The 20,369-nt window shown below is 44.0% G+C and overlaps 1 protein-coding gene across 1 annotated transcript in view; it reads left to right on the plus strand.

The window, feature by feature from the left end:
* The window catches only part of USH2A (usherin), an 809,138-nt gene that overhangs the window by 287,758 nt on the left and 501,011 nt on the right, over positions 1-20,369 (plus strand). The window contains exons 31-32 of the mRNA XM_084828794.1: positions 15,234-15,347; positions 19,894-20,055. Of these exons, the coding sequence (XP_084684920.1) occupies positions 15,234-15,347; positions 19,894-20,055 (276 nt within the window). The remainder of the gene's footprint in view (positions 1-15,233; positions 15,348-19,893; positions 20,056-20,369) is intronic.

Raw genomic sequence — 20,369 nt, forward strand, 5'->3', positions numbered from 1 at the left:
GGCGATTGACAGGATGTGCCCATAGACTTATATGCAAATACAGCCGTGAATCTTGCATATAAGTCTATGTGTCCATAGGCTTATATGCAAGATTCACGGCTCTATTTGTGTATAAGTCTATGGGCACATCCTGCCAATCGCCTTTTTTTTTTAAAAAAAGAAATGACGATCGGCAGGGAGGAGGTGAACAGCTCTGGCTGGCAGGAGGTAAGCGGCCCCCAAGCTGGGCTCCCCCCCCCGCAATCCTCGCGGAGCGGAGCTGCTCCGGAGGATTCCAGGGGGGGAGGAATGGATCACCTCCCCCCCACAGATTCCCCATTGGAACGGACGGTGGGGAATCCATACATCCCTAACCACATGGCGATAAGAGCAGCAAAAAAGATTTTGTTATGCTGCCTCTATCACGTCCACAGAGTGCTGTCCCAGGAGGCTGTTCCAGGTGGTCTGGAACCTGGTCAGTCCAGTTGTTTCAGAACCAATGCAGCATTGTAAGGCCTCCTATGTTACATTTGCAAAGCACTTTGCGGATAAAATCGCCTGGATCAGGAGTGCTATTCCATGCGCTGTGGATACAGTTAGTGAACAAGGGGTGGCCAGTGGCAGACCAGTTGTGTGGGATCGGTTCCAGCTTCTTCCTTCTGAGGAAGTGGACAAGGTGCTTTCAACTTTAAGGCCGACCACGGACCACCTGCTTACTCAATCCTTGACCATCTTGGCTCATTATGAGTGCAGGGAGTAGGGGTGGACAAAAGTCCCTTACCTGTCGTCGAAGGACGTTCGCGGTGGGGGGGAGGCGCTTCGCTGGTCCCCCCGCGAAGTTCAGGCCGGGGGGGAGGCTTCCCGCCTCGCCCCGGCTGAAATTCAGGCTGGGGAGGAGGCTTCCCGCCTCGCCCGGCCGAAATTCAGGCCGGGGAGGAGGCTTCCTGCCTCGCCCGGCCGCGAACGCGAAAGTTAAAAAAAAAACCAAAAAACGCCCCCTGATAGGCTACGTGACGATTGACGTAGTCTATCACGGCTAGATCTGCAAAGTCAGCCGTGATAGGCTACGTCAATCGTCACGTAGCCTATCACAGGTGACTTAAAAAAAAAAAAAGCGCGTACGCTAATGGCGGCCCCCATAGAGAGCCGCCATTCCCATTCCTTATTTAGTCACTGTAGTCTACGTAAATGTTTACGTAGACTACAGCGACCAAATAAGGAACGGGAATGGCGGCTCCCTATGGGGGCCGCCATTATCCATACGCGCTTTTTTTTTTTTTTAAGTCACCCGTGATAGGCTACGTGACGATTGACGTAGCCTATCACGGCTGACTTTGCAAATCTAGCCGTGATAGGCTACGTCAATCGTCACGTAGCCTATCAGGGGGTGTTTTTTTTTTCTTTTATTGCAATGGTGGCAGCGGCAGCCGGTCGAAAGACCGGCTGCCACTCCTGCCCCGCTCGAACACCCGCCGAACCGCCGGCCGGACCCGCCGCCGGGAGGAACATTCGGTGAAGGTAAGTCCCGTCCCGGGTTGGGTGCGGGGGGCGGGGGGGTTCAGAGGATTTCTCCCCAAAACTTGTTCGGGGGGCCGAACACGTTGGCGCTCGGCCCCCTGAAGTTTCGGGGAGAAATTCTTTGCCATCCCTAGCAGGGAGAGACTTAGGGAGGGAATCAAGGCGATGGTGAATGCCTCCCTCGAGGAGGGAGTGATGCCATCAGCCCACAAGGAGGTTGTAAGAAGACCACTGTTAAAGAAGCCCTCCTTGGATCCCCAAGTCTTGAACAACTTTTGCCCGGTCTCGAATCTGCCTTTTTTGGGTCCCCTCCCTAGTAACCTCTGCTATGTTCCCTCTTTGATTATCTTCCACTGGGGTTTGAAAACCTGGCTGTTCAGGCGGGCATAGGGTTTTTTTTAGAGCAATGCTATTTTGTTCAGTTGATTATGTAAATTTGGAAGAAGCCGATTATCTGGATCCATTTCAGTCAGGCTTCAGGCCTGTGCATGGGACAGAAACAGCCTTGGTCGCCTTGGTGGATGATATGGGGAGGGCTCTGGATAGGGGCAAATGCTCCTTCCTTGTTCTCCTCGATCTCTCAGTGGCTTTTGATACCATCGACCATGGTATCTTCCTGGACCACCTGGAGGGATAGGGCACTGGGGACACCATATTATGGTGGTTCCATTCCTTCCTCTCTGGCAGGTACCATAGGGTAGCTCTGGGGGAGGAGACTTCAGACCCTTGGCTGCTTGCTTGCGGGGTGCCACAGGGTTCTATTCTCTCCCTGATGTTATTTAACATCTGTGTGAAGCCGCTGGGGGCTATCATCAGGAGGTTTGGGGTGCAGTGTCACCAATATGCGGACGGCACGCAACTCTACCTCTCGTTCAAATCCTCACCAAGGTTGGCTGTAGAAACCCCGTCCAAGTGTCTGGAGTCTGTGAGTGGCTGGATGGAGAGGACTAAACTGAAACTGAACCCCAATAAAACTGAAGTACTTTTGGTGGGAGACAAGGGGAGGTTGGGGGATGCTGATCGGGTGTTCAGTGGGGTGTGGCTGCCCCTGAAGGACCAGGCCCACAGCCTGGGGGTCATTTTAGACTCCCAGTTGTCCATGGAGGCTCAGGTGTCAGCTGTGAGATGGGCAGCATTGTACAAACTCCATTTGATAAGGCGGCTGCGCCCCTACCTCCCTAACCGTCTGCTCCCCTCAGTAGTTCATGCCCTGGTCTCCTCTCACCTATTTTGGTCATATTGTGTGGTTTAGGGAATGGACTACATTCTGGAAGATGCAGGGCTGCTCTCCCTTCACTGCACCATGGACAGATTAGGCAATGCGCCTGGAAATAGACACAGACACAGACTCTTTCCAATAGCCTTTCAGAAAACAGAAGTGGTATGTCATCATTGGTCCAATTTCTTCTAGCTACTTTTGAGTGACATTCAAAGCAAGGAAGAACAACCATTTCATACATTCATCAGTTAGTGCAGAAAATGTAATTGTCCATTGTCCTTGCCTAGGACAAGCACTGTGAGAGGAGAGATTTATAATAACCTCTTCTTCTCAAATGTTTGAGCTTAAAAAGTGTCAGGAAATAATATTGGCTCTCACTATTTGCTAATTACACAAACGTATGTAAGACGGATCTGTTGCAAGATCAAAACTAATTCCAGTAATTGCTACAATGGTTGGCTTTCTCTGGTGGGGTGGGGTGGGGTGGGGTGGGGGGGCACAGAGTAGGTGATGTTTGTAGTGCTACATTTTGATAAAGCTGAGGAAAAAACAAACAAACCTGGGGCAGCTCATGGGTGATAGATGTACAGAGCATGGGATTTGCTACTTGGTCCCCTAACACTACATGTTTCCAATGCTATGTCTTGTTCCATGTCTCAGCAACTACTCCTCTGAGCTCCTGACCTGGACAAGGCAGAGCAGTGAGTGACACAGGGAGCTGTTTTGGGCAATGCAAATTTCATATGGATTCTGAGAAGCTGTTTCAGATTAGATAAACGGAAGTGACGGATCTTATTGCTCTAGACAGCTGAAGCCATTTGTTACCTGAGCATGGATTCAGGTGGTGGTGGTGGTGGTGTCATCTGTATCCCTTTTAAAAAATTGGCATTACATTAGCCACTTTCAATCCTCACAGAGACTGATGGTATCGGTACGTTAGATATTCTAATTTATTTATTATTTGTAACATTTATATCTCACCTGTCCTCCAAGGATCCGAAGGTGGCATACGTGATCCTCCTCCTCTCCTCCCCATTGTATCTTCACAACAATCCTGTGAGGTAGATTAGACTGAGAGTCAGTAACTAGCCCAAAGTCACCCAGTGAGCTCAATGACAGAGTGGGGACAAGAACCTGGGTCTCTCCAGTCCTAGTCCAACACTCTAGCCACTACAACACAATGGCTCTCAATTTTTGTTAGAAGATCAGCAGTTTCCCATTTGACATTACTTAAGAACTCTTGGATTGATATCATCTGCCCAGTAATTTATTTGTTTTCAATTTGTCAGTAAAGTCTAGATTTTCTATAACTTGATCTGTTGTCACCACTGTTTACTTATTTAGTAGATTTATATCCCACTTTTCAACTAAGGTCCTCAAAGTGGCTTACAATATTTACAAAATCCAACATCTACAGTGTGAACCATATGCTCAAAAAACAAAACTGGACAACACAATGAGCACCACATTTTGCCTCAGTTCCTCAGACTCCTCTCCTGGGAATGTCAGATCAGGCACGGGTATCTGCCTTACATCTTCTGCAGTGAAGACAGATGCAAATAATTCATTCACCTTCTCTGTACTCTCCTTATCCTTCATTAGTATTCCTTTAACTTCCTTATCATCCAACAGCCCAACCACTTCCTTAGCCAGTTTCCAACTTCTGATGTATTTAAATATCTTTTACTGTTGATATTAATGTTATTAGCAACATCAACATGCTCCTCAAAATCCTTTTTTGCTCTCCTTATTGTCTGCATCTCTTTTGTGCAAGTTTGTGTTCCTTTTACTTCTCCTCATTTGAGCAACAGCACTTCTATTTTCTAAAGGAAACCTACTTTTTACCTAATAGCTTCCTTAACACTGGTGGTTAACCATGCTGGTGACCTCTGGAACTTTGTGGTATATCTGTTGTATGCATTCTTGCTGAGCTTCTATCATTATGGTTTTGATTAACCCCCAAGCATTCTGGAGAAATTTGACTTCCTCTGTCTTTTTTTTTTTTTTTTGCCAATCTCCTCGTTTTTGAAGTTCTAATTGAAGAATCTTGAAATTCTTGTGTCAATTTGACTCTTACTGATTCTGATATCCTAGTAGCATTACTCGTTTGGTGACTTAGTCACACAAGTGTGGAGTCAGCTTTAGCACAAGATGAAAATTAAACTCTCTGGCCAAAGCTTTTGAGCCATCAGTGAATCTAATGTAAATGCAGGAGAAGATACACAGATGTCAAAGCAGGGTCAGAAGTGGCAGCCTAGAACTTGCTCTTCTCTTCCAGTGATGGAAAGGAGCAGTTTGAAAGTGCATTCAATAAGCATAAAGTAAGCATTATTGATGTTTTCAGAGTGTTGGCATCCCATATAATGTAGGAGTGTTAGCATCTCTATTAAGCTCTTTGGCACCAGCCGATCCAGAGATCTCACCACTAAGCGCTAATGCATTTTGCATTAACGCTTAATACTGACGAAGTGTGACTCGCCACAGTGGTAGGGTTAAAAAAAAAAGTGAAGCAAAAACACAGGGTTTGTTATCTACTACAGCCAGTAAGCAAATGCATGAACCTAGCATCCAAATGTGATATTTGCAAGCATTTGAGAACAATGCCAGAAGAACCTAGTTTTCTTTATACCAAATGAACTTTTGGTAGTTTAATTCTACTGAGGTTTGGGATGCCATTGCAGTTTTACAGAGAACTGCACTGAATTTTTGTACTGACATTTTTGAAGTAGGCTTTTAAAGTGAGAGAAAAATCTCCTTTTTGCCTCTTTCCATTTTTTCACATTTATTTACAGCTCCAATATGCCGTTCCTTTTGCATCGTTTTTAGTGTTTCTTTCCTTACTGGGAATAGGGGCAAATTTTGTTTGGTCTTTATTTTTAAACAAGCCAACCTAATTTACAGTTCCTGGACTAATATGTGGATCAGAACAAAGTTATCCTTCAGTTTGTGGACTTCTCTGAATTTTGCAATTCAGTTCTCAGTTCAAATATGACATCCAAAAATATATATATTAGGGAAACTTGCCTACAAAAAAGCGCATATTAGAAAAGGCTGTATACAAAAATGCACTTGCTAGGCAGAATGGCATATTTGGGGGCGATTTAATTCTTTTTGTTGTTTTTTTGCACAGAATGGCATGGAAATTGGATGGAATTGGGCTAATGACTGAAACATGCAAAACTGACATGGACCACAGATAGATGGCTTAGTCTGTCCTGGTGGAATCACATTATAAACGTAATGATGTCATGGCACCATGTAGCTAGTCCAAGTGATAACATCATTACTTCCCCTCAGAGAGAATCTCAGGGATGGAGAGAACACATCCCTATTGCCAAGGCAACTAAACCCATTGTTTTCTTTTACTGGATTGGGATGGCTTTATTGCCATTGTATAGCACAGCAGTACAGACAACATCAGTGTGATTGCCTTGGCTTGGTTCCTGAAAAGAGGGGCAACTCACACGGGGTGGGGGTGGGGAGAGACTTCTTGGAAGCCCTCCTTGCCAATCCCCCCACTTCCCCAAATGTAGCTTTGCAAAGGGCAAGGTGGTAGCAGTGTGCAGGACTGGTATGGAGAACTTGCAATAGAGGCAGGGAGGTACTGAAATTCCATTTCCCATGTCCCTGGTGTTAACTGATGCTACTGCCTGCAAAAGCATTCAGTCCTTAAAGAGGAGGCCTTCACTGCTAGCATGACCCATCACAACCGCTGCACCTGTCTCCTTTGCAGTGTTAAGCTCAAGGAAAGTGGAACAGCAACAAAGGCCAGCTAACAGCAGATGCACTGCAATGAATCCTTTATATGCCAAGCCCCACCTTTGGCAGCATGAATGAATTGAACCAAAACTTTGGTTCGCTACTACATATATATTATTATCCCAGCAAGAGCCATGGTTGCCAACTGCATAATAATACCAGCACCAACCACAGTATTCTGGCACATATTGAGAAAAGAATGGGTCATATCAGGGGCAGGACTAGAGACTTTGTACCCATATCTCAGCCTAAATATCTCATCCTTGCAGCCATCTCTGCTAGCCCAGCCTTGTATGCGCACACAATATATTCTAGAGTGAAACTACAGGCAGCATAGCAGGCCTAATTTGCTTCACATAGAATGATATTGTAGGTACATTACCACAAGCCACTGTGTATGTGGTCACTACTATACATAGCGATGTCCAATATATAAGAGCCACTAACATATAGGTGCTATCATATCTAATTAGTTTCAGAATACAGCCCTAGGTTCCACTCCAGTAACAAGCTACATACATGCAAAGAGTGGCACCTATGTTTTCTTGTTTTGCTCTAGCAGCATCCCTTGTTGAATCCCAAACTGAGAGTAAAAAATGCAGCTTGGGAATTTAAGAGAGGCACTACAGTAGAAAACAAGACATTTAGAACAATAATGTGCTAGCTGTTTTTGTTTTTAGATTGCACCCATTGTGTCACATTACTTGTACTTGTCTTTCCAAGAGAGCTTCTTTGTTCAGATTCCTTTTTAAACAAGCGCAACACTTACCTGGAGATACGCTTCTGCCATTGGGCAGAAAATGACCAAAGACACACAGCCATGAGCTCCTGGGAAGACTACATATGATTATGAGATGAACTCCAGAGAAAGTTTTCGGGGGTCTCTCCTCCAAGTTGCATCTAACCCTTCTGGCATTACCAAGATGTGAGTCTTTGGGGATTTTTTGTTTGCTTCCTCTCCCCCCACACACAGATGCAAGCAGGGAAACACAAATGTCTGAATTTATCTCTAAAACGTACAGAGAGCGCTGCAGTAGGTAGGTACGGAAAAGTGCACTTTTTATTTACATAGTTCAGTAAGCTACTTTTTCTCCTCTCTCAGCTGCCAACCTAGCTGTTTGGCTAGCATCCACTGTAATCTGTTCTCCTTCATTATGTTAATCTGTGGGCGGAAAGATTTCTGTCATCTTCAAATCGCTTGTACAGCAACGGTAAACACCTTGGCCTATCTGTAATTGGACAGGTGTCTGCATTGGTGTCACCCAGCTTTTAATTCAATTAAAGAACTGGCTGCTCTGCTCTCATTACCCACTCATTTCCTCTGCACTGCCAGTCAGTCAGTGAAATTTATACTCCGCGCCTGCCTATCCTGCAGTATAAAGTCAGCAGCCCCATAACATCATTGATGTACACACACACACATTAATTTATAGCTGAGCAAATTAAATTATGCATTCTTAGGAAAATATTCCGAGACTGTCGAAGATGCATGTAGTGGGTTTGAGAACCAACTTTTATTATAAAACATAATCACGTGTTAGTTATTATGCAGGTGAGTGGATTCTGAGGCACTGGATCTGGATCCCAGATCTGCCACAACAGCCTGATTTTGCCCGAATTCTTGGTCTGTCTTATATTGCCCAGCATACTTCCAGGTGTGCCCAAATGCCAGAGTTCACCAACAACATATATGCTGAACTCAATATCAGAAAGAGATACTTGGGCATATCTCTGGATAGAATATGGACTGTTTACTGAATAGACAGTCAACAATGAAAGTGTTCTTCTTGCCTTTGGGGCTGAAAAGTGGTATATAAATTAACTTATCATCATCATGGTTAAATAATGGTGACTTCTCAAGCAGTGATCTGTCAACTTTTCAGTTTTTAAATTTACATCATTTATCAAATACCAGTGCTCTTGTAGGACTAAAACATTTAAAATAAACATAATGCATAACATTTCTACTCAATATAACATGATTAATAAAAAATAAGATCCATTATATACATATGACATTCTCTCTTAGTCACTGAGCATATGGTTTGTGTGAACAGTATTCATATCCCTTGTCATCTTTGAAGTGATCATACTACTGCTGTAATGCAGGGAGGTTCTTCCCCCGCCCCCCCCCCCCAATCCATCACAGCAAAAGTTCTAGTCTTTAAAAAAGCCACATGGTAGATTACAGACAGTAAATCAATTGAAGGTACCACTCTTTCTGCCCAGTGAAAGGAACCTTTGGAAATAAATTAAAATTCTAACACAGACATTTTGACACAGTGACCCCATGAAACTGAATAATGTCATTTGTTAAATATGGATGTAAAGTTAAGATTGTAGCAGCGAACTGAAATCACACCTAGCAGAAGAGGTCCACTTGGTATGCAAAGCAAGTTTTCAATTTTATTAAAATAGCCCCTGTTTAATTATGAGTAATATTTAATTTAGTATCTGTTTAGGAAGGCAAACCTTGAGGCCTTCTTTTAATTTATCTGAGGAAAATGAAGAAAATGCATAAAAACCAACAGTGTTGTATTATCAGACTCCGGTTTGTTAAACATGCTCTTATTATATACCATTTCCACTGAAAATTCACAGTTGCTAGACAGCGTATGAAATAAACCTCAGATATGCTATTTTTCTAATGGTTTTTCTATAAAAATGAGGTCTGATTAAATAGCAAGTATATATTCTAGAGAACTACCTTAGAGGTTTTCAGGCACAATATTTACCTGTTCAATAGTCCTAAACAACATTCTATCTGTGAACAATATATTCAAGGGATGCTTGGTTATCAAAATGGTTTAAATTGTGGATTAAGGACCAAACACAAATACACTGTATATACAAGGGCCTCTACACAAATGCCACTACCATTCAGTTTTCTAAACCATCTTAATTTCTTATCATTCATTCCACAAAAAAATTGTCCTCCGTGGTGAAGTACTGTGTCCCACAGTCTGCCAGATTTGAGTGCCTTTACTTAGTGCTAAACTCTTAGGATTGGGATTCTGTTGGTCTACTGACCACTCTGCTGCTCAACAGTCTCCCTGCCTAAGCTGGTGGAGATGGTCTCAGGGTTTGTGTTGAGTACCCCAAGTCTGTTGCAACATGGTCTTACTATGGAATGCTGAGGTGAGGTGGGCCATCGACACAATCGCTCCTGAGCGCCTTTTCCGGTGTTGTGGAGCCCTGAGCGGCTCTGTGGTTTTATGCAACGCTTTGGGTGATGAGATAGGCTGGATGAAGGTTAGGCTGGATGAAGGTTAGACTGCTTTTGGTCTAGGACTTGTCGCAAGGATGGCCAAACATGTGTGAGAGCACATAATCATTCCTACTGCGCGTGGCAGTGAAGTCAGTGAAGAAGGCTTCCATTGCTGACTCCATTGCATCAAGTAGCTATCCAGCAGTGGAATGAGGTTTAGCGTCATCTTCCCTAACAAATAGTATGCTGATACTTTCAGAGGCCCACTGTGGCGAATTTGAAAGGCACTTTGAGGACAAAATCACTTGCCTTTGTAGTGATCTGAACTGTTGGGATATATTCTGTTGAGGTGTCCAATGCACCAACTTACCCAGTTTTATGGGATCAGTTTCAGTTAATGAAGCCTGATGATGTGGACAAGACACTTGCAGCGATGCACCTGAACATGTGCCCCTTCAGTTCTTGCCCATCATGGCTGATTAGGTCTAGCTGGACTCCTCCCTGGACTCAGAGGTCTCTGTTAATGACCACCTGGTTATGAATGCCCCTTTTTGGGCCAAGGTGCTTGAGAGCGTGGTGGTGGCACAGCTGCAGAGGCTGTTGGAAGATATGGAGAATCTGGACCCATTTCAATCTGGGATTAGGCCCTCATCTTGTCCATTGGCCCTTATCTAGTCTATTGGTCCTCATCTAGTTCATTACTATGCCCAGGCACTGATTCAGAACAGCCACTGCCTAGGGATGTTAGAGAATTCCACCATGGATCCTAGGGGGGCCGAATTCCAGTGAATTCGGCCCCCCAGAATCCGTGGCAGAACGGAGCCCCCTGCCCCACCACCCCGTGAAAGCCCCGCAAAACGGAGCCTCCCTGGCTGTGGCTTCAGCTCCGGTGGCGGCGGCTCCGGCCGCTGCCGGGCTGCTGCGGCCGCAAATAGCAGTCATCGTAGCAGCCGCCACTTGCGTCCCTATGCTGGCCCGTGATAGCCTACGTATATATTTACGTAGCCTATCACGGCTAAAGCGGGAATGCAAATGGTGTAGGGGACGGCATTTGCATCCCTGCTTTAGCCGTGATAGGCTACGTAAATATTTACATAGCCTATCATGGGCTTGCGTAGGGACGCAAATGGCGTCCTCTACGCAGGACGCCATTTGCATCCGCAGCAGCCCGGCAGCGGCTGGAGGCCCTGCTGCATGTTGGCCCAGCTGGTGGCTCTGCGGCCAGGCTGTGGAGCAGAGCTGGCCGGACAGGATTCCAGGGGGGAGGAACGGATCTCCTCCCACCACCTGCGGAACCTGGTGGAGCCAGGTAAGCGAGTTTTCGTACACCCCTACCACTGCCTCACTTGGATTTGATGAAAAGAAGAAAGACCTGGGTGTCATCTGCATATTGATGACACCTCACTCCACACCTCTGGATAACCTCCCCCAGTGGTTTAATGTAGATGTTGAACAGCATGGGGGAATAGAATAGAGACCTGTGGAATCCCACAGCACAGTTGCCAAGACATAGCACAATAATCCCCCAGCACCAACTTCTGGAATTGGCCATCCAAGTAGGAGCAGAACCACTGCAACACGGTGCTTCCAACTCCCAGCCCAGACAACCTATCAAGGAGGATACCAGGGTGGATGGTACTGAAAGCTATATGAAGCCATTGGGTGCAGCCATTAGGGGAATGGGGCAAAGTGTCATCAATATATGGATGACACCCAGCGCTGTTTCTCTTGTTACATCTGAGTAGGGTTGTCGTGAGTGTCCGTCTGGGGGCTTGAGCTCGGTGTGCTCCTGCCAGTTTGGCCCCCCAGATGCCAGTCCGCGAGCACCTGCTCTTGCCCGACTCGGCACATGCTGAGATGGGCAAGCATGGCAGCCCCTGTTTCTTTTCTAAGCAGCGACAGGGGGATGCCGCGAGAGCAACTGTGCCCCTCTCTGCTGGTACTCAGCTGAGAGGGGTACAGTTGCTCTGGGCAGCGGTGGTGATGGCAGGATGGAAAGCAAGAGGGAAGCAGTGCTTCCCTCTCGCTTCTCATCCTGCTGCCGAGAGCAACTGTGCCCCCCTCTGCCAGTGCTTGTCAGAGAGGGACGCAGTGGCTCGTGATGGTGGCAGCGACAGCACTCGCCGGGCCTCTGTGAACCACCAGCCGGCTCGCGTCGAGCAGTGGGCAGGGATCCGGCAAGCAGGTCACAGGGCGGACTCAGGCAAGTTTGCACAGCCCTACATCTGAATCAGGTGTGGCCATGCATGACCTGGACTGGTGCTTGGATGCAGCTGTCGACTGGATGAGGGCCAACCAACTGAAATTGAATTCTGGTAAAATGGAGGTGTGTGGTTTCTGGGTCTGGGAGCTGGGTGATTTACCTATCTTGGAGAGTGTTGCAGTCACCCTACGGGGGTAGGTACATGGTCTGGGGGTGCTCTTGGATTCATCTCTGCCACTTCAGGCCCAAGTGGCCAAGGTAGCAAAGAGTGCCTATTACCAGCTTAGGATGACATGACAGCTATGACCATTCCTGGCAGAGAAAGTTTGACTCTAGTGATCTATGCATTAGTAACCTCAAGATTGGACTATTGTAATGTGCTTTATTTGGGTCTGCCTTTGAGATTGATTCAGAAGCTTCAGCTGGTACAGAATATGATGGTTATATTTTTCAGTGGAGCTTCTTACCATGCATATGTCACATATGTCTTTGTGTTGAAAGTCCAGCACTGGCGGTCAATTAGCTACATTAGTTTTAATGATTGGTTTTAGTGTATATTATCATGATTTTATCTTGTAAACCACTTTGGGGTGTTTCTTGTTTTTTGGTGTGTGTTTTTTTTAAAGCAGTATAGAAAATCAAATAAATAAATAAGCAGCATCCATGCGGAGGGTGCCTTGTCTGGGACTCAGGACTTTATGGTTACCATGACAACCATGGCCTTATTGCAGTAATATCAGGCCCTACTATGTGGTACACCATGCTTTGGATCTGGTGTTCAGTTCTGGGTTGCGGAATGGTGATCTGTGGGTAGGGGAGCCAGCCGTGGTTCCATTGTTATGGACATATCACTATGTGATCATGTTAGACCTTCAAACTACTTGTAACCTCTGCAGTGGACTATTCTTAAAGGCTGATGAATCCAGAAGGTTTTCTATAGGTACTTGTGGGAATATCCTGCAGCTTTAGCTGGCAGTCTTGTTAAGTCCCTTGTCTCTGCCTGGGAACACGATTACTCCCAAGTGTCTTTGAATTGTATCTGCTCCTTGTTATTCTGAGTGATTTAGTGAAATAGAATGATTTGTTCAACTTCTAGACTGCAGATGGCAGAAAACCTGTGACCATAACTGGGCATAGGGAAGGCTTATTCTATGGTGGTGCATAGCCAGCCAGCTGAGCTCTTTCAGGTGGTGAATCACCTTCTTCACAGGAATCCAGTGGAGCAGGTAGTAGGGCCTCAAAATCTCCCTGTGACCAGTTTTCCTTGTATTTTGCAGGTCAGATAGCTCACATCTGCACTGAATTGGATGCCATAATTATGACAGGGTCAAAAATGGAAGCAGCCATAGCACCATCTATTCATGTTGTGATGGGTACTTTTCAGTTTGTGCAGCATGGGCAACTGTCTTGGAAATTTGAGACCTACTGTTTGTTCTCCGGAACTTTACCCATCATGGTTATTAAAAGCAGCCTGGAGTGGTGGTGTTGAAAACTTGAACACCAGAGGTAGTGAATGCCTCCTTGTTGGAGGGTGTGGTCCCAGCTGCTCTTAAAGAAAGAGTACTATGGCCCTTGCTAAACAAATCTTAACTCAGACTCTAGGAACGTTGACAACTGTCATTCAGTTTCTAATCGTCCTTTCTTAGGCAAATTGTTGGAGAGGGTGGGCTGGGAATGCATGTTCCCAGACTCCCCCTACATTTCACCTAAAGCAAAGCTCATAAACCCTATTCAGACATTCCCAAACCGGATAAAATCAGTGTGTGGTTGGGGGATTGGGACTGTGCTCCTTGGCCTTGCCACTGACCTCCATGCATTGATCATTCTCATTCATACCACACGGAGCCTACATCAGTAGGTCCTGGGCCAACATAGACATGATATTAATAATTGTGTGTATGCAATTAATATGCATTAAAAAAATTACGCAGCTGTGGAGAAGCCTGAACAGCCTTTGAAGTTTGCAGGGTGAGGAGGGGAAATTTAATTTATTCTCCCTCTGCTACAGTCCCAACAAAATCTGTATGTTATAAAAATGCAAGGTAGAGATAGCATGCACAGAATCCACATCCGTAGACTGATTAAGGGTCAAACTACACATTACATAAATTGCATAGCATGTAGCTGAACTTTTTACTTTTTTTTTTTTTTTACTTTATAGTAAGCCTGTGTGGTCCTGATTTGGACTTGAACCAGTGTTAAACCTCCTTCTCCCACCTGTTTGCTATCTGAAGTACCAGCTCCCTGCATGGAGGATTAGAAAAAGAACAAAAAAAACCCCATTGACTCCAGAGGAGACGCTTTTCTTTTTTAAATCCCCATGTGGGGGAGGAATAGAATTTCCTGCAGAAAACAGGTGGGAGGGGAAATTTAATCCTTCCCTCCTGGTGGACACTGGTCCCAGTCCAAATTGGGGTTGCACACACCTACTCTAAAGTAAACAAAGAAAGCGGGGGAGGATAAAGCTCTGCTACATGCTACGCAAGTACTGGTAGTAACATTCAAAGTCCTTAATGGCTTTGGGCCAGGTTATCTGAAGGATTGCCTCGAGTCCTCCCATATGTGCCTGCCCAGACCCTAAGATCATCCTCAGGGGTCCTTCTCTGGGAGTCCCCACCAAAGGAATTGAGGCGGGTGGCTACCAGGAAAAGGGCCTTTTTTGTTGTGGCACCTCAATTGTGGAATGAGCTCCCTAGAGAGGTTCACCTTGCACCTACGTTGTACTCCTTCCAGTGCCAGGTGAAGACCTTTTTATTCTCCCAGTATTTTAGCATTTTACCTTCCTAGTCTTTCAGCTTTGTTGCTTTAGATCTGTATTTTAAATCTCTGCATTGCTGCTATGTTTTATTTCGGTTGTACTGTTATATTGTGGTTTTAAGCTTTCATATTTTATATTATTTTATGCTGCGCTTTTTGGTTTTAGTTTTTGTGAATGGCCCAGAGAGCTTCGGCTATTGGGTAGTATAGAAATGAAATAAATGTAAATAATAAATGAATGAATGAATGACTAAATAAATGTAGCTTGACCCTAACGGGGAGGTCAGATCAGAGGTCATTGGGCACAATCATGTTTCTCCCTTCATGTGTTCATTGTACCCAGTTTTAGAACAGCTAAACAGGGCTAAAATGAAATTGGAAGGTCCTGTTTGGGCAAAAACAATTTCCAGGGAAGTTTTTCAATAAGGTGAGAGAATGTCTCAGATGAAACTCAGCACTTCCCATCTATTGTAAACATATGGTGGTGTACTTCTAGACCCACTGTTGTGCGGAACTTTCTTAAGGTAAATTCTCCATGATCCTTGCATACTGTATGCATACACGCAAAGCATTACTTCTTTCTGTTGCAGGCGTGCTGACAGGCTTGCGGCCCTTTGCAAAGTATGCTGTAACCCTAACAACTTGCACTTTGGCTGGCTGTACTGAGAGCTCACATGCCTTGAACATCTCCACTCCACAAGAAGGTAAAGTAATTTCAAAGGTCTTGACTTCCACATTTCAGTCATGAATAATAAAATAGGAGAGGAGCTAAATGCTGCAAAGCCATTTGCTGGAAAACCCCAACCTAATTTGATGACAAAGTGCATTGCCAGACCATAATTGCTCCATTTTTTGGGGGGTGCTAAAATGAATCAAACTCCATACCCTTTAATGACATGCATCTTTAATAGCTGTAATGCAGATTAATGGGCTTTTTAATTGCTGTTACATTGTTCATGCAAGAGCCTTGTCATTAATATGAAGCATCTGAAAGATTAATGAAAGCTTCCTCATTTTACTATGGCTCAGAAGTAAATCTAGAGACAGTCTGACTAAAAAGAATTGATTGTATGGCACAGTATGAAATTGAGAATCAAACGGTTGATTTCCATGGTCTCTTTTAACTGCTAAACACCAGCACAGGCAACAATTATTTCAGCCTGATGGAACCTCAAAATGCCAATTGGGCCGTTTATTAATCTGTTGTACTTGAAACTTAAAAGTTGCAGGCATAAATTATGGTTTCTGAAGCTGGCATTAACCACGAGAGCAGCCAGAAAGATAAAATATGTTCCAGTCCTGCCTTTAGAGAGAGGCCAGCTCTGTAGCTTCTGTGCATCAATTACTGAATAAAGAGTTTTCAAAAGATTTGTAGGATATTTATTTTAAAATGTAAAAGCAAGTAAGTTGAGCCAGATTTTAAATTTACACCAGCCTAAACCCACAGCTTTCCTCATGAAATCAATATTACTTGTTTTATTATTGATGGCAAATTTATACCATAACAGCAGACAGAAGGATTTTGCTGCCTAACATAGTTTTAATTTCTAAAAATAAGACAGATTTGTCTATTTCAAAAGAAGACCTTTGTGTAAGTTAAGATAGCTGTCCCCTGCCCCCCGGTCTTCTATTATATGGAAATAGCTATATACTAGGAAGTTCTTAATTTTTACCTTAGAGGGATCCAACTTCAAACAGCAAAAAAAAAAAAAAAAAAACAATAATAAAAATAAATAAATCCAAATGCTGACTCACCCACTAATGAGATTAAGTTCACATACCATGCTGTTCATGTGTAATTTCCACTTGCTAAGAGATGGTAGCATTTTCTCCCACATTCCGTTTTTCACATGATTGGACATAAAATCATAGAATAGTAGGGTTGGAAGAGGCCTACAAGGCCATCGAGTCCTACCCCCTGCTCAATGCAGGAATCCAAGTCAGAGCATCGCTGACAGATGCCTGTCCAGCCTCGTCTTGAATGCCTCCAGTGTGGGAGAGCCCACCACCTCCCCAGGTAATTGGTTCCATTGTCGTATTGCTCTTACAGTCAGGAAGTTTTTCCTGATGTTCAGCCGGAATCTGGCTTCCTGTAACTTGAGCCCATTATTCTTGTGTCCTGCACTCTGGGATGATCAAGAAGAGATCCTGGCCTTCTTCTCTGTGACAACCTTTCAAGTACTTGAAGAGTGCTATCATATCTCCCCTCAGTCTTCTCTTCATATCATATCATATCTCCCCATCATAGATCATTGGCTCTTTTCATCCTAAATGTTTGCCCAATAATTTTAGAGTCTGGATTTATTATTCCAATTTATATACCACTTTCCACAGAAGTATCAAAGCGGTGAGGATAAAATACAGTAGCATAAAAACAACCATAAATATAATGATAAAAAATCAGCAATAAAACCGCACACTCTACTGTGTGCTACAAACCATAGCTGGCTGGGTCGCACTTCAGGGAAAGCCTGTGCAAAGAGATGAGTTTTAAGAAGATGTCTGGTCCTCAGAACTGGGGGTGGGGTGGGGGGTTGTCTAATATCAATTGATAAAGTGTTCAAGAGGGTGGGTGCTGCAGCACTAAATACGCTACTAAAAAGGTAAAGGTGTCCCCAGCCAGTCGTGTCCGACTCTAGGTGGTGGTGCTCATCTCCATTTCTAAGCCGAAGAGCCAGCGCAGTCCGAAGACGCTTCCGTGGTCATGTGGCCGGCATGACTGAACACCGAGGTGCACGGAACGCTGCTACCTTTCCCGCCGAAGCAGCGCATATTTATCTACTTGCAATTTCTTGCTTTCGAACTGCTAGGTTGGCAGGAGCTGGGACTGAAGATGGGAGCTCACTCCGTCACGCGGCACTTGGGTCTCGAACTGCTGTCCTGCCGACCTTCCGGTCTGCAGTTCAGCGTCTTAACCACTAAGCCACCGCGGCAATACTCTAAAGTTTTCAAGAGGGTGGGTGCCATATGCTCCTGAGGAGGACCTCAGGAGCATGTGGCACCCTCAGAAGTGCTCCCTCTGATGCTCGCAGGCAGGGATCAGGCAGGGACATGAGAAGTGAGAGGGTCCTTAAGGTAACCTGGTCCCAACTTGTTTAGGGCTTTATATGTTAACACCAACAACTTGACCTTGGCCCGGTAGCTTATTAGCATAGCTAATGGGGCGGCGTGATGGGAGTTGTAGGCCAAAATTTGTTTGTAGGCCCCTGCATTTGTTCTAGGAGCATTATTCTGAAATGTACCCTGTAGTATCTGCAGAGATACTGAAGTCCTATTCCAAATCCCTAAATCCAGTTAGCGTATCTTAGGGTGTTCTAAATGCACTCACTGATACTTTAGTGAATTGTTAAGTTCTTAACAATTAAGAACTTAATTCTTAATTAAGAATTAATTCTGCTACCATTTTCCAATGAAAATTAGATTGTTTGTGGATTTCTTTGAAAAAACAAATTAGAAATACATACATGTGCAACACCAATATTTTCACGTATTTTAATGAATATAATAAAATTGGGGTTTCTTTAAGTTTTAAGTTTTATTTTTTCTCTTCAAAACGCACACAGTAGTTGAAAGAGGCATTTTAAAGTTAATTCAGGAAACAATCTCATTTATGCAGATGTATTGCCATGTATATAATGATTTTTTTCCTTCACAAAAATCAAATAAAGCCATGGGGAACATGTGTTTTATCCCTCAGAAGGATTGGACACAAAGTCAATGTAAGCAGTTTCTATTTTGGGAAGCTCGTGTTGCATGCATAGTAACGATACATTGATGATACAGAAGGCTGACAACAATCAGACCCTCCAACTTTCAGCATTTCCCCATTTCCCCATTCGTCATTTAACATGCACGTTGCCAACCGATATTGGCTGACACTACACAAAAGGCTTGTGATGATCAGTCTGTCCCCACCGATCCACAAGGCTGATGCACAGCTAGGAGCAATGGTAGAATGTGAGGGTGGATCTCGATGGAAATAGCAAAAGACATTAGAACTCAATCCTCTGCAATCCTAAGAGGAAGGACTTCTTAACACAGCGGATAGTTAAACTATGGAATTTGCTACCTGAAGATGTAGTGATGATGACCACCAATTTGGGTGGCTTTAAAAGGGGGTTAGATAAATATCTGGAGGAGAAGGCTGTCTGTGGCTACTAGTCCTGATGGCTATGTGCTACCTCCAGTACCAGAGACAGTAAGCTTATGTACAGCAGTTGCTGGGCAACATGGGCAGGAGGGTGCTGTTGCACCCATGTCCTGCTTGTGGGGTTCCCATGGGCAGCTGGTTAGCCACTGTGTGAAAAGAATGCTGGATTAGATGGACCCTTGGTCTGATCCAGCATGGCTCTTCTTATGTTCTTAAGTTTAGGCAGAAAAAAAGGCCTACAATTCCCAGCATGTCCCAGCCAGCTATGCTGGGAGTTGTAAGCCTTTTTTCTATCTAAACTTTCATAGGATTGTTCCTTTAGCTGGTTTTCTTCCTAGCTGGGCGGGGGTGGAGGGGCTTCTCCCTTCCGTGTAAGGCCCGCCACCCCCTACTTGAAATAGGTATTTTATACTGAAATGAGTACGCAGGTAGCTTAGTAGTATTTTGTACACATATTATATCATTTACAATATGTGTACAATATATATATACAATTGCCGCCACAGAGATGGCGGGCCTTCTTGGCAGTGGCACCTACTCTGTGGAAAACCCTCCCCTGTGCAGTTCGGGAGACATAAAATGTAACATCTTTTAAACGCCTCCTGAAAACACAGCTTTTCACATTGGCTTTCCCTGGACTGTAACTGCTGCTGGGTTTTACCTTGGTTTTACCTGGTATTTTAAAACTTTTAACAGTTTTCTATTACATTTTTCAAGGTGTATTTTATGGTTTTAATTGTGAACTTCCCAGAGAGCCTCGGCTATTGGGCAGTATAAAAATGTTATAAATACATACATACATACATACATACATAAATAAATAAATGTATTTGTTATACAATACTTTGTGTACTTGTCAAAATGAAAAAGTAGACTAGAAATTTTTAAAAAATACATTTTAAATATATTTGAATTGTGTATTTTGAAACAGTTCTGTCCAAAGCTTTAAAACATATATGGTGCACCAATTTAATAATAAATACATAAGTAGTCAAAAATGTCATGGTTTTCAATCTTAGTACTTGTTTGAATCTTAGTACTTCGTACTTGTAGATCTACATTTGATATTACAAATTTCTCTGCTTCGTTTCTTTCCACAGCTCCACAAAATGTTCAGCCACCCACAGCGATTTCATTCCCCACATCTTTATTGCTGAGTTGGGCTCCACCAAGAACTCCAAATGGGATTATAACACAATATTCTTTATACATGAATACACAACTAATTTATACTGGAAATGAAACCAAACATATTGTCAAAGGTGAGTTGCTTTTGGAGACGTAGATGTAATTATGTGACACATAGTGCAGTAGAAACTTTTCATTTGGTATTTACGCTTTATACAGAATATCCTTTCCGATTCAAATATCAGGCAATGTGGAACACACAAAGCCAATTCATATGTATGTTCTTTCAGTGTATTGTCAGGGACTCACATCATGGAAATTTTAGAAGCAATTCTCATCATAAAACATCTAAAAAACTTTTTGCCCATTTGACTAGTAAATATCTTTAAATATAAAGTAAAACTATGTATCTACATACTAAGATGTACTGTACGTATCAGACAGAGGG

Source organism: Heloderma suspectum, chromosome 1 (genome assembly GCF_057233095.1).
Source record: "Heloderma suspectum isolate Gila_16-S chromosome 1, 16-S_ref, whole genome shotgun sequence".
Classification (NCBI taxonomy): domain Eukaryota; kingdom Metazoa; phylum Chordata; class Lepidosauria; order Squamata; family Helodermatidae; genus Heloderma; species Heloderma suspectum.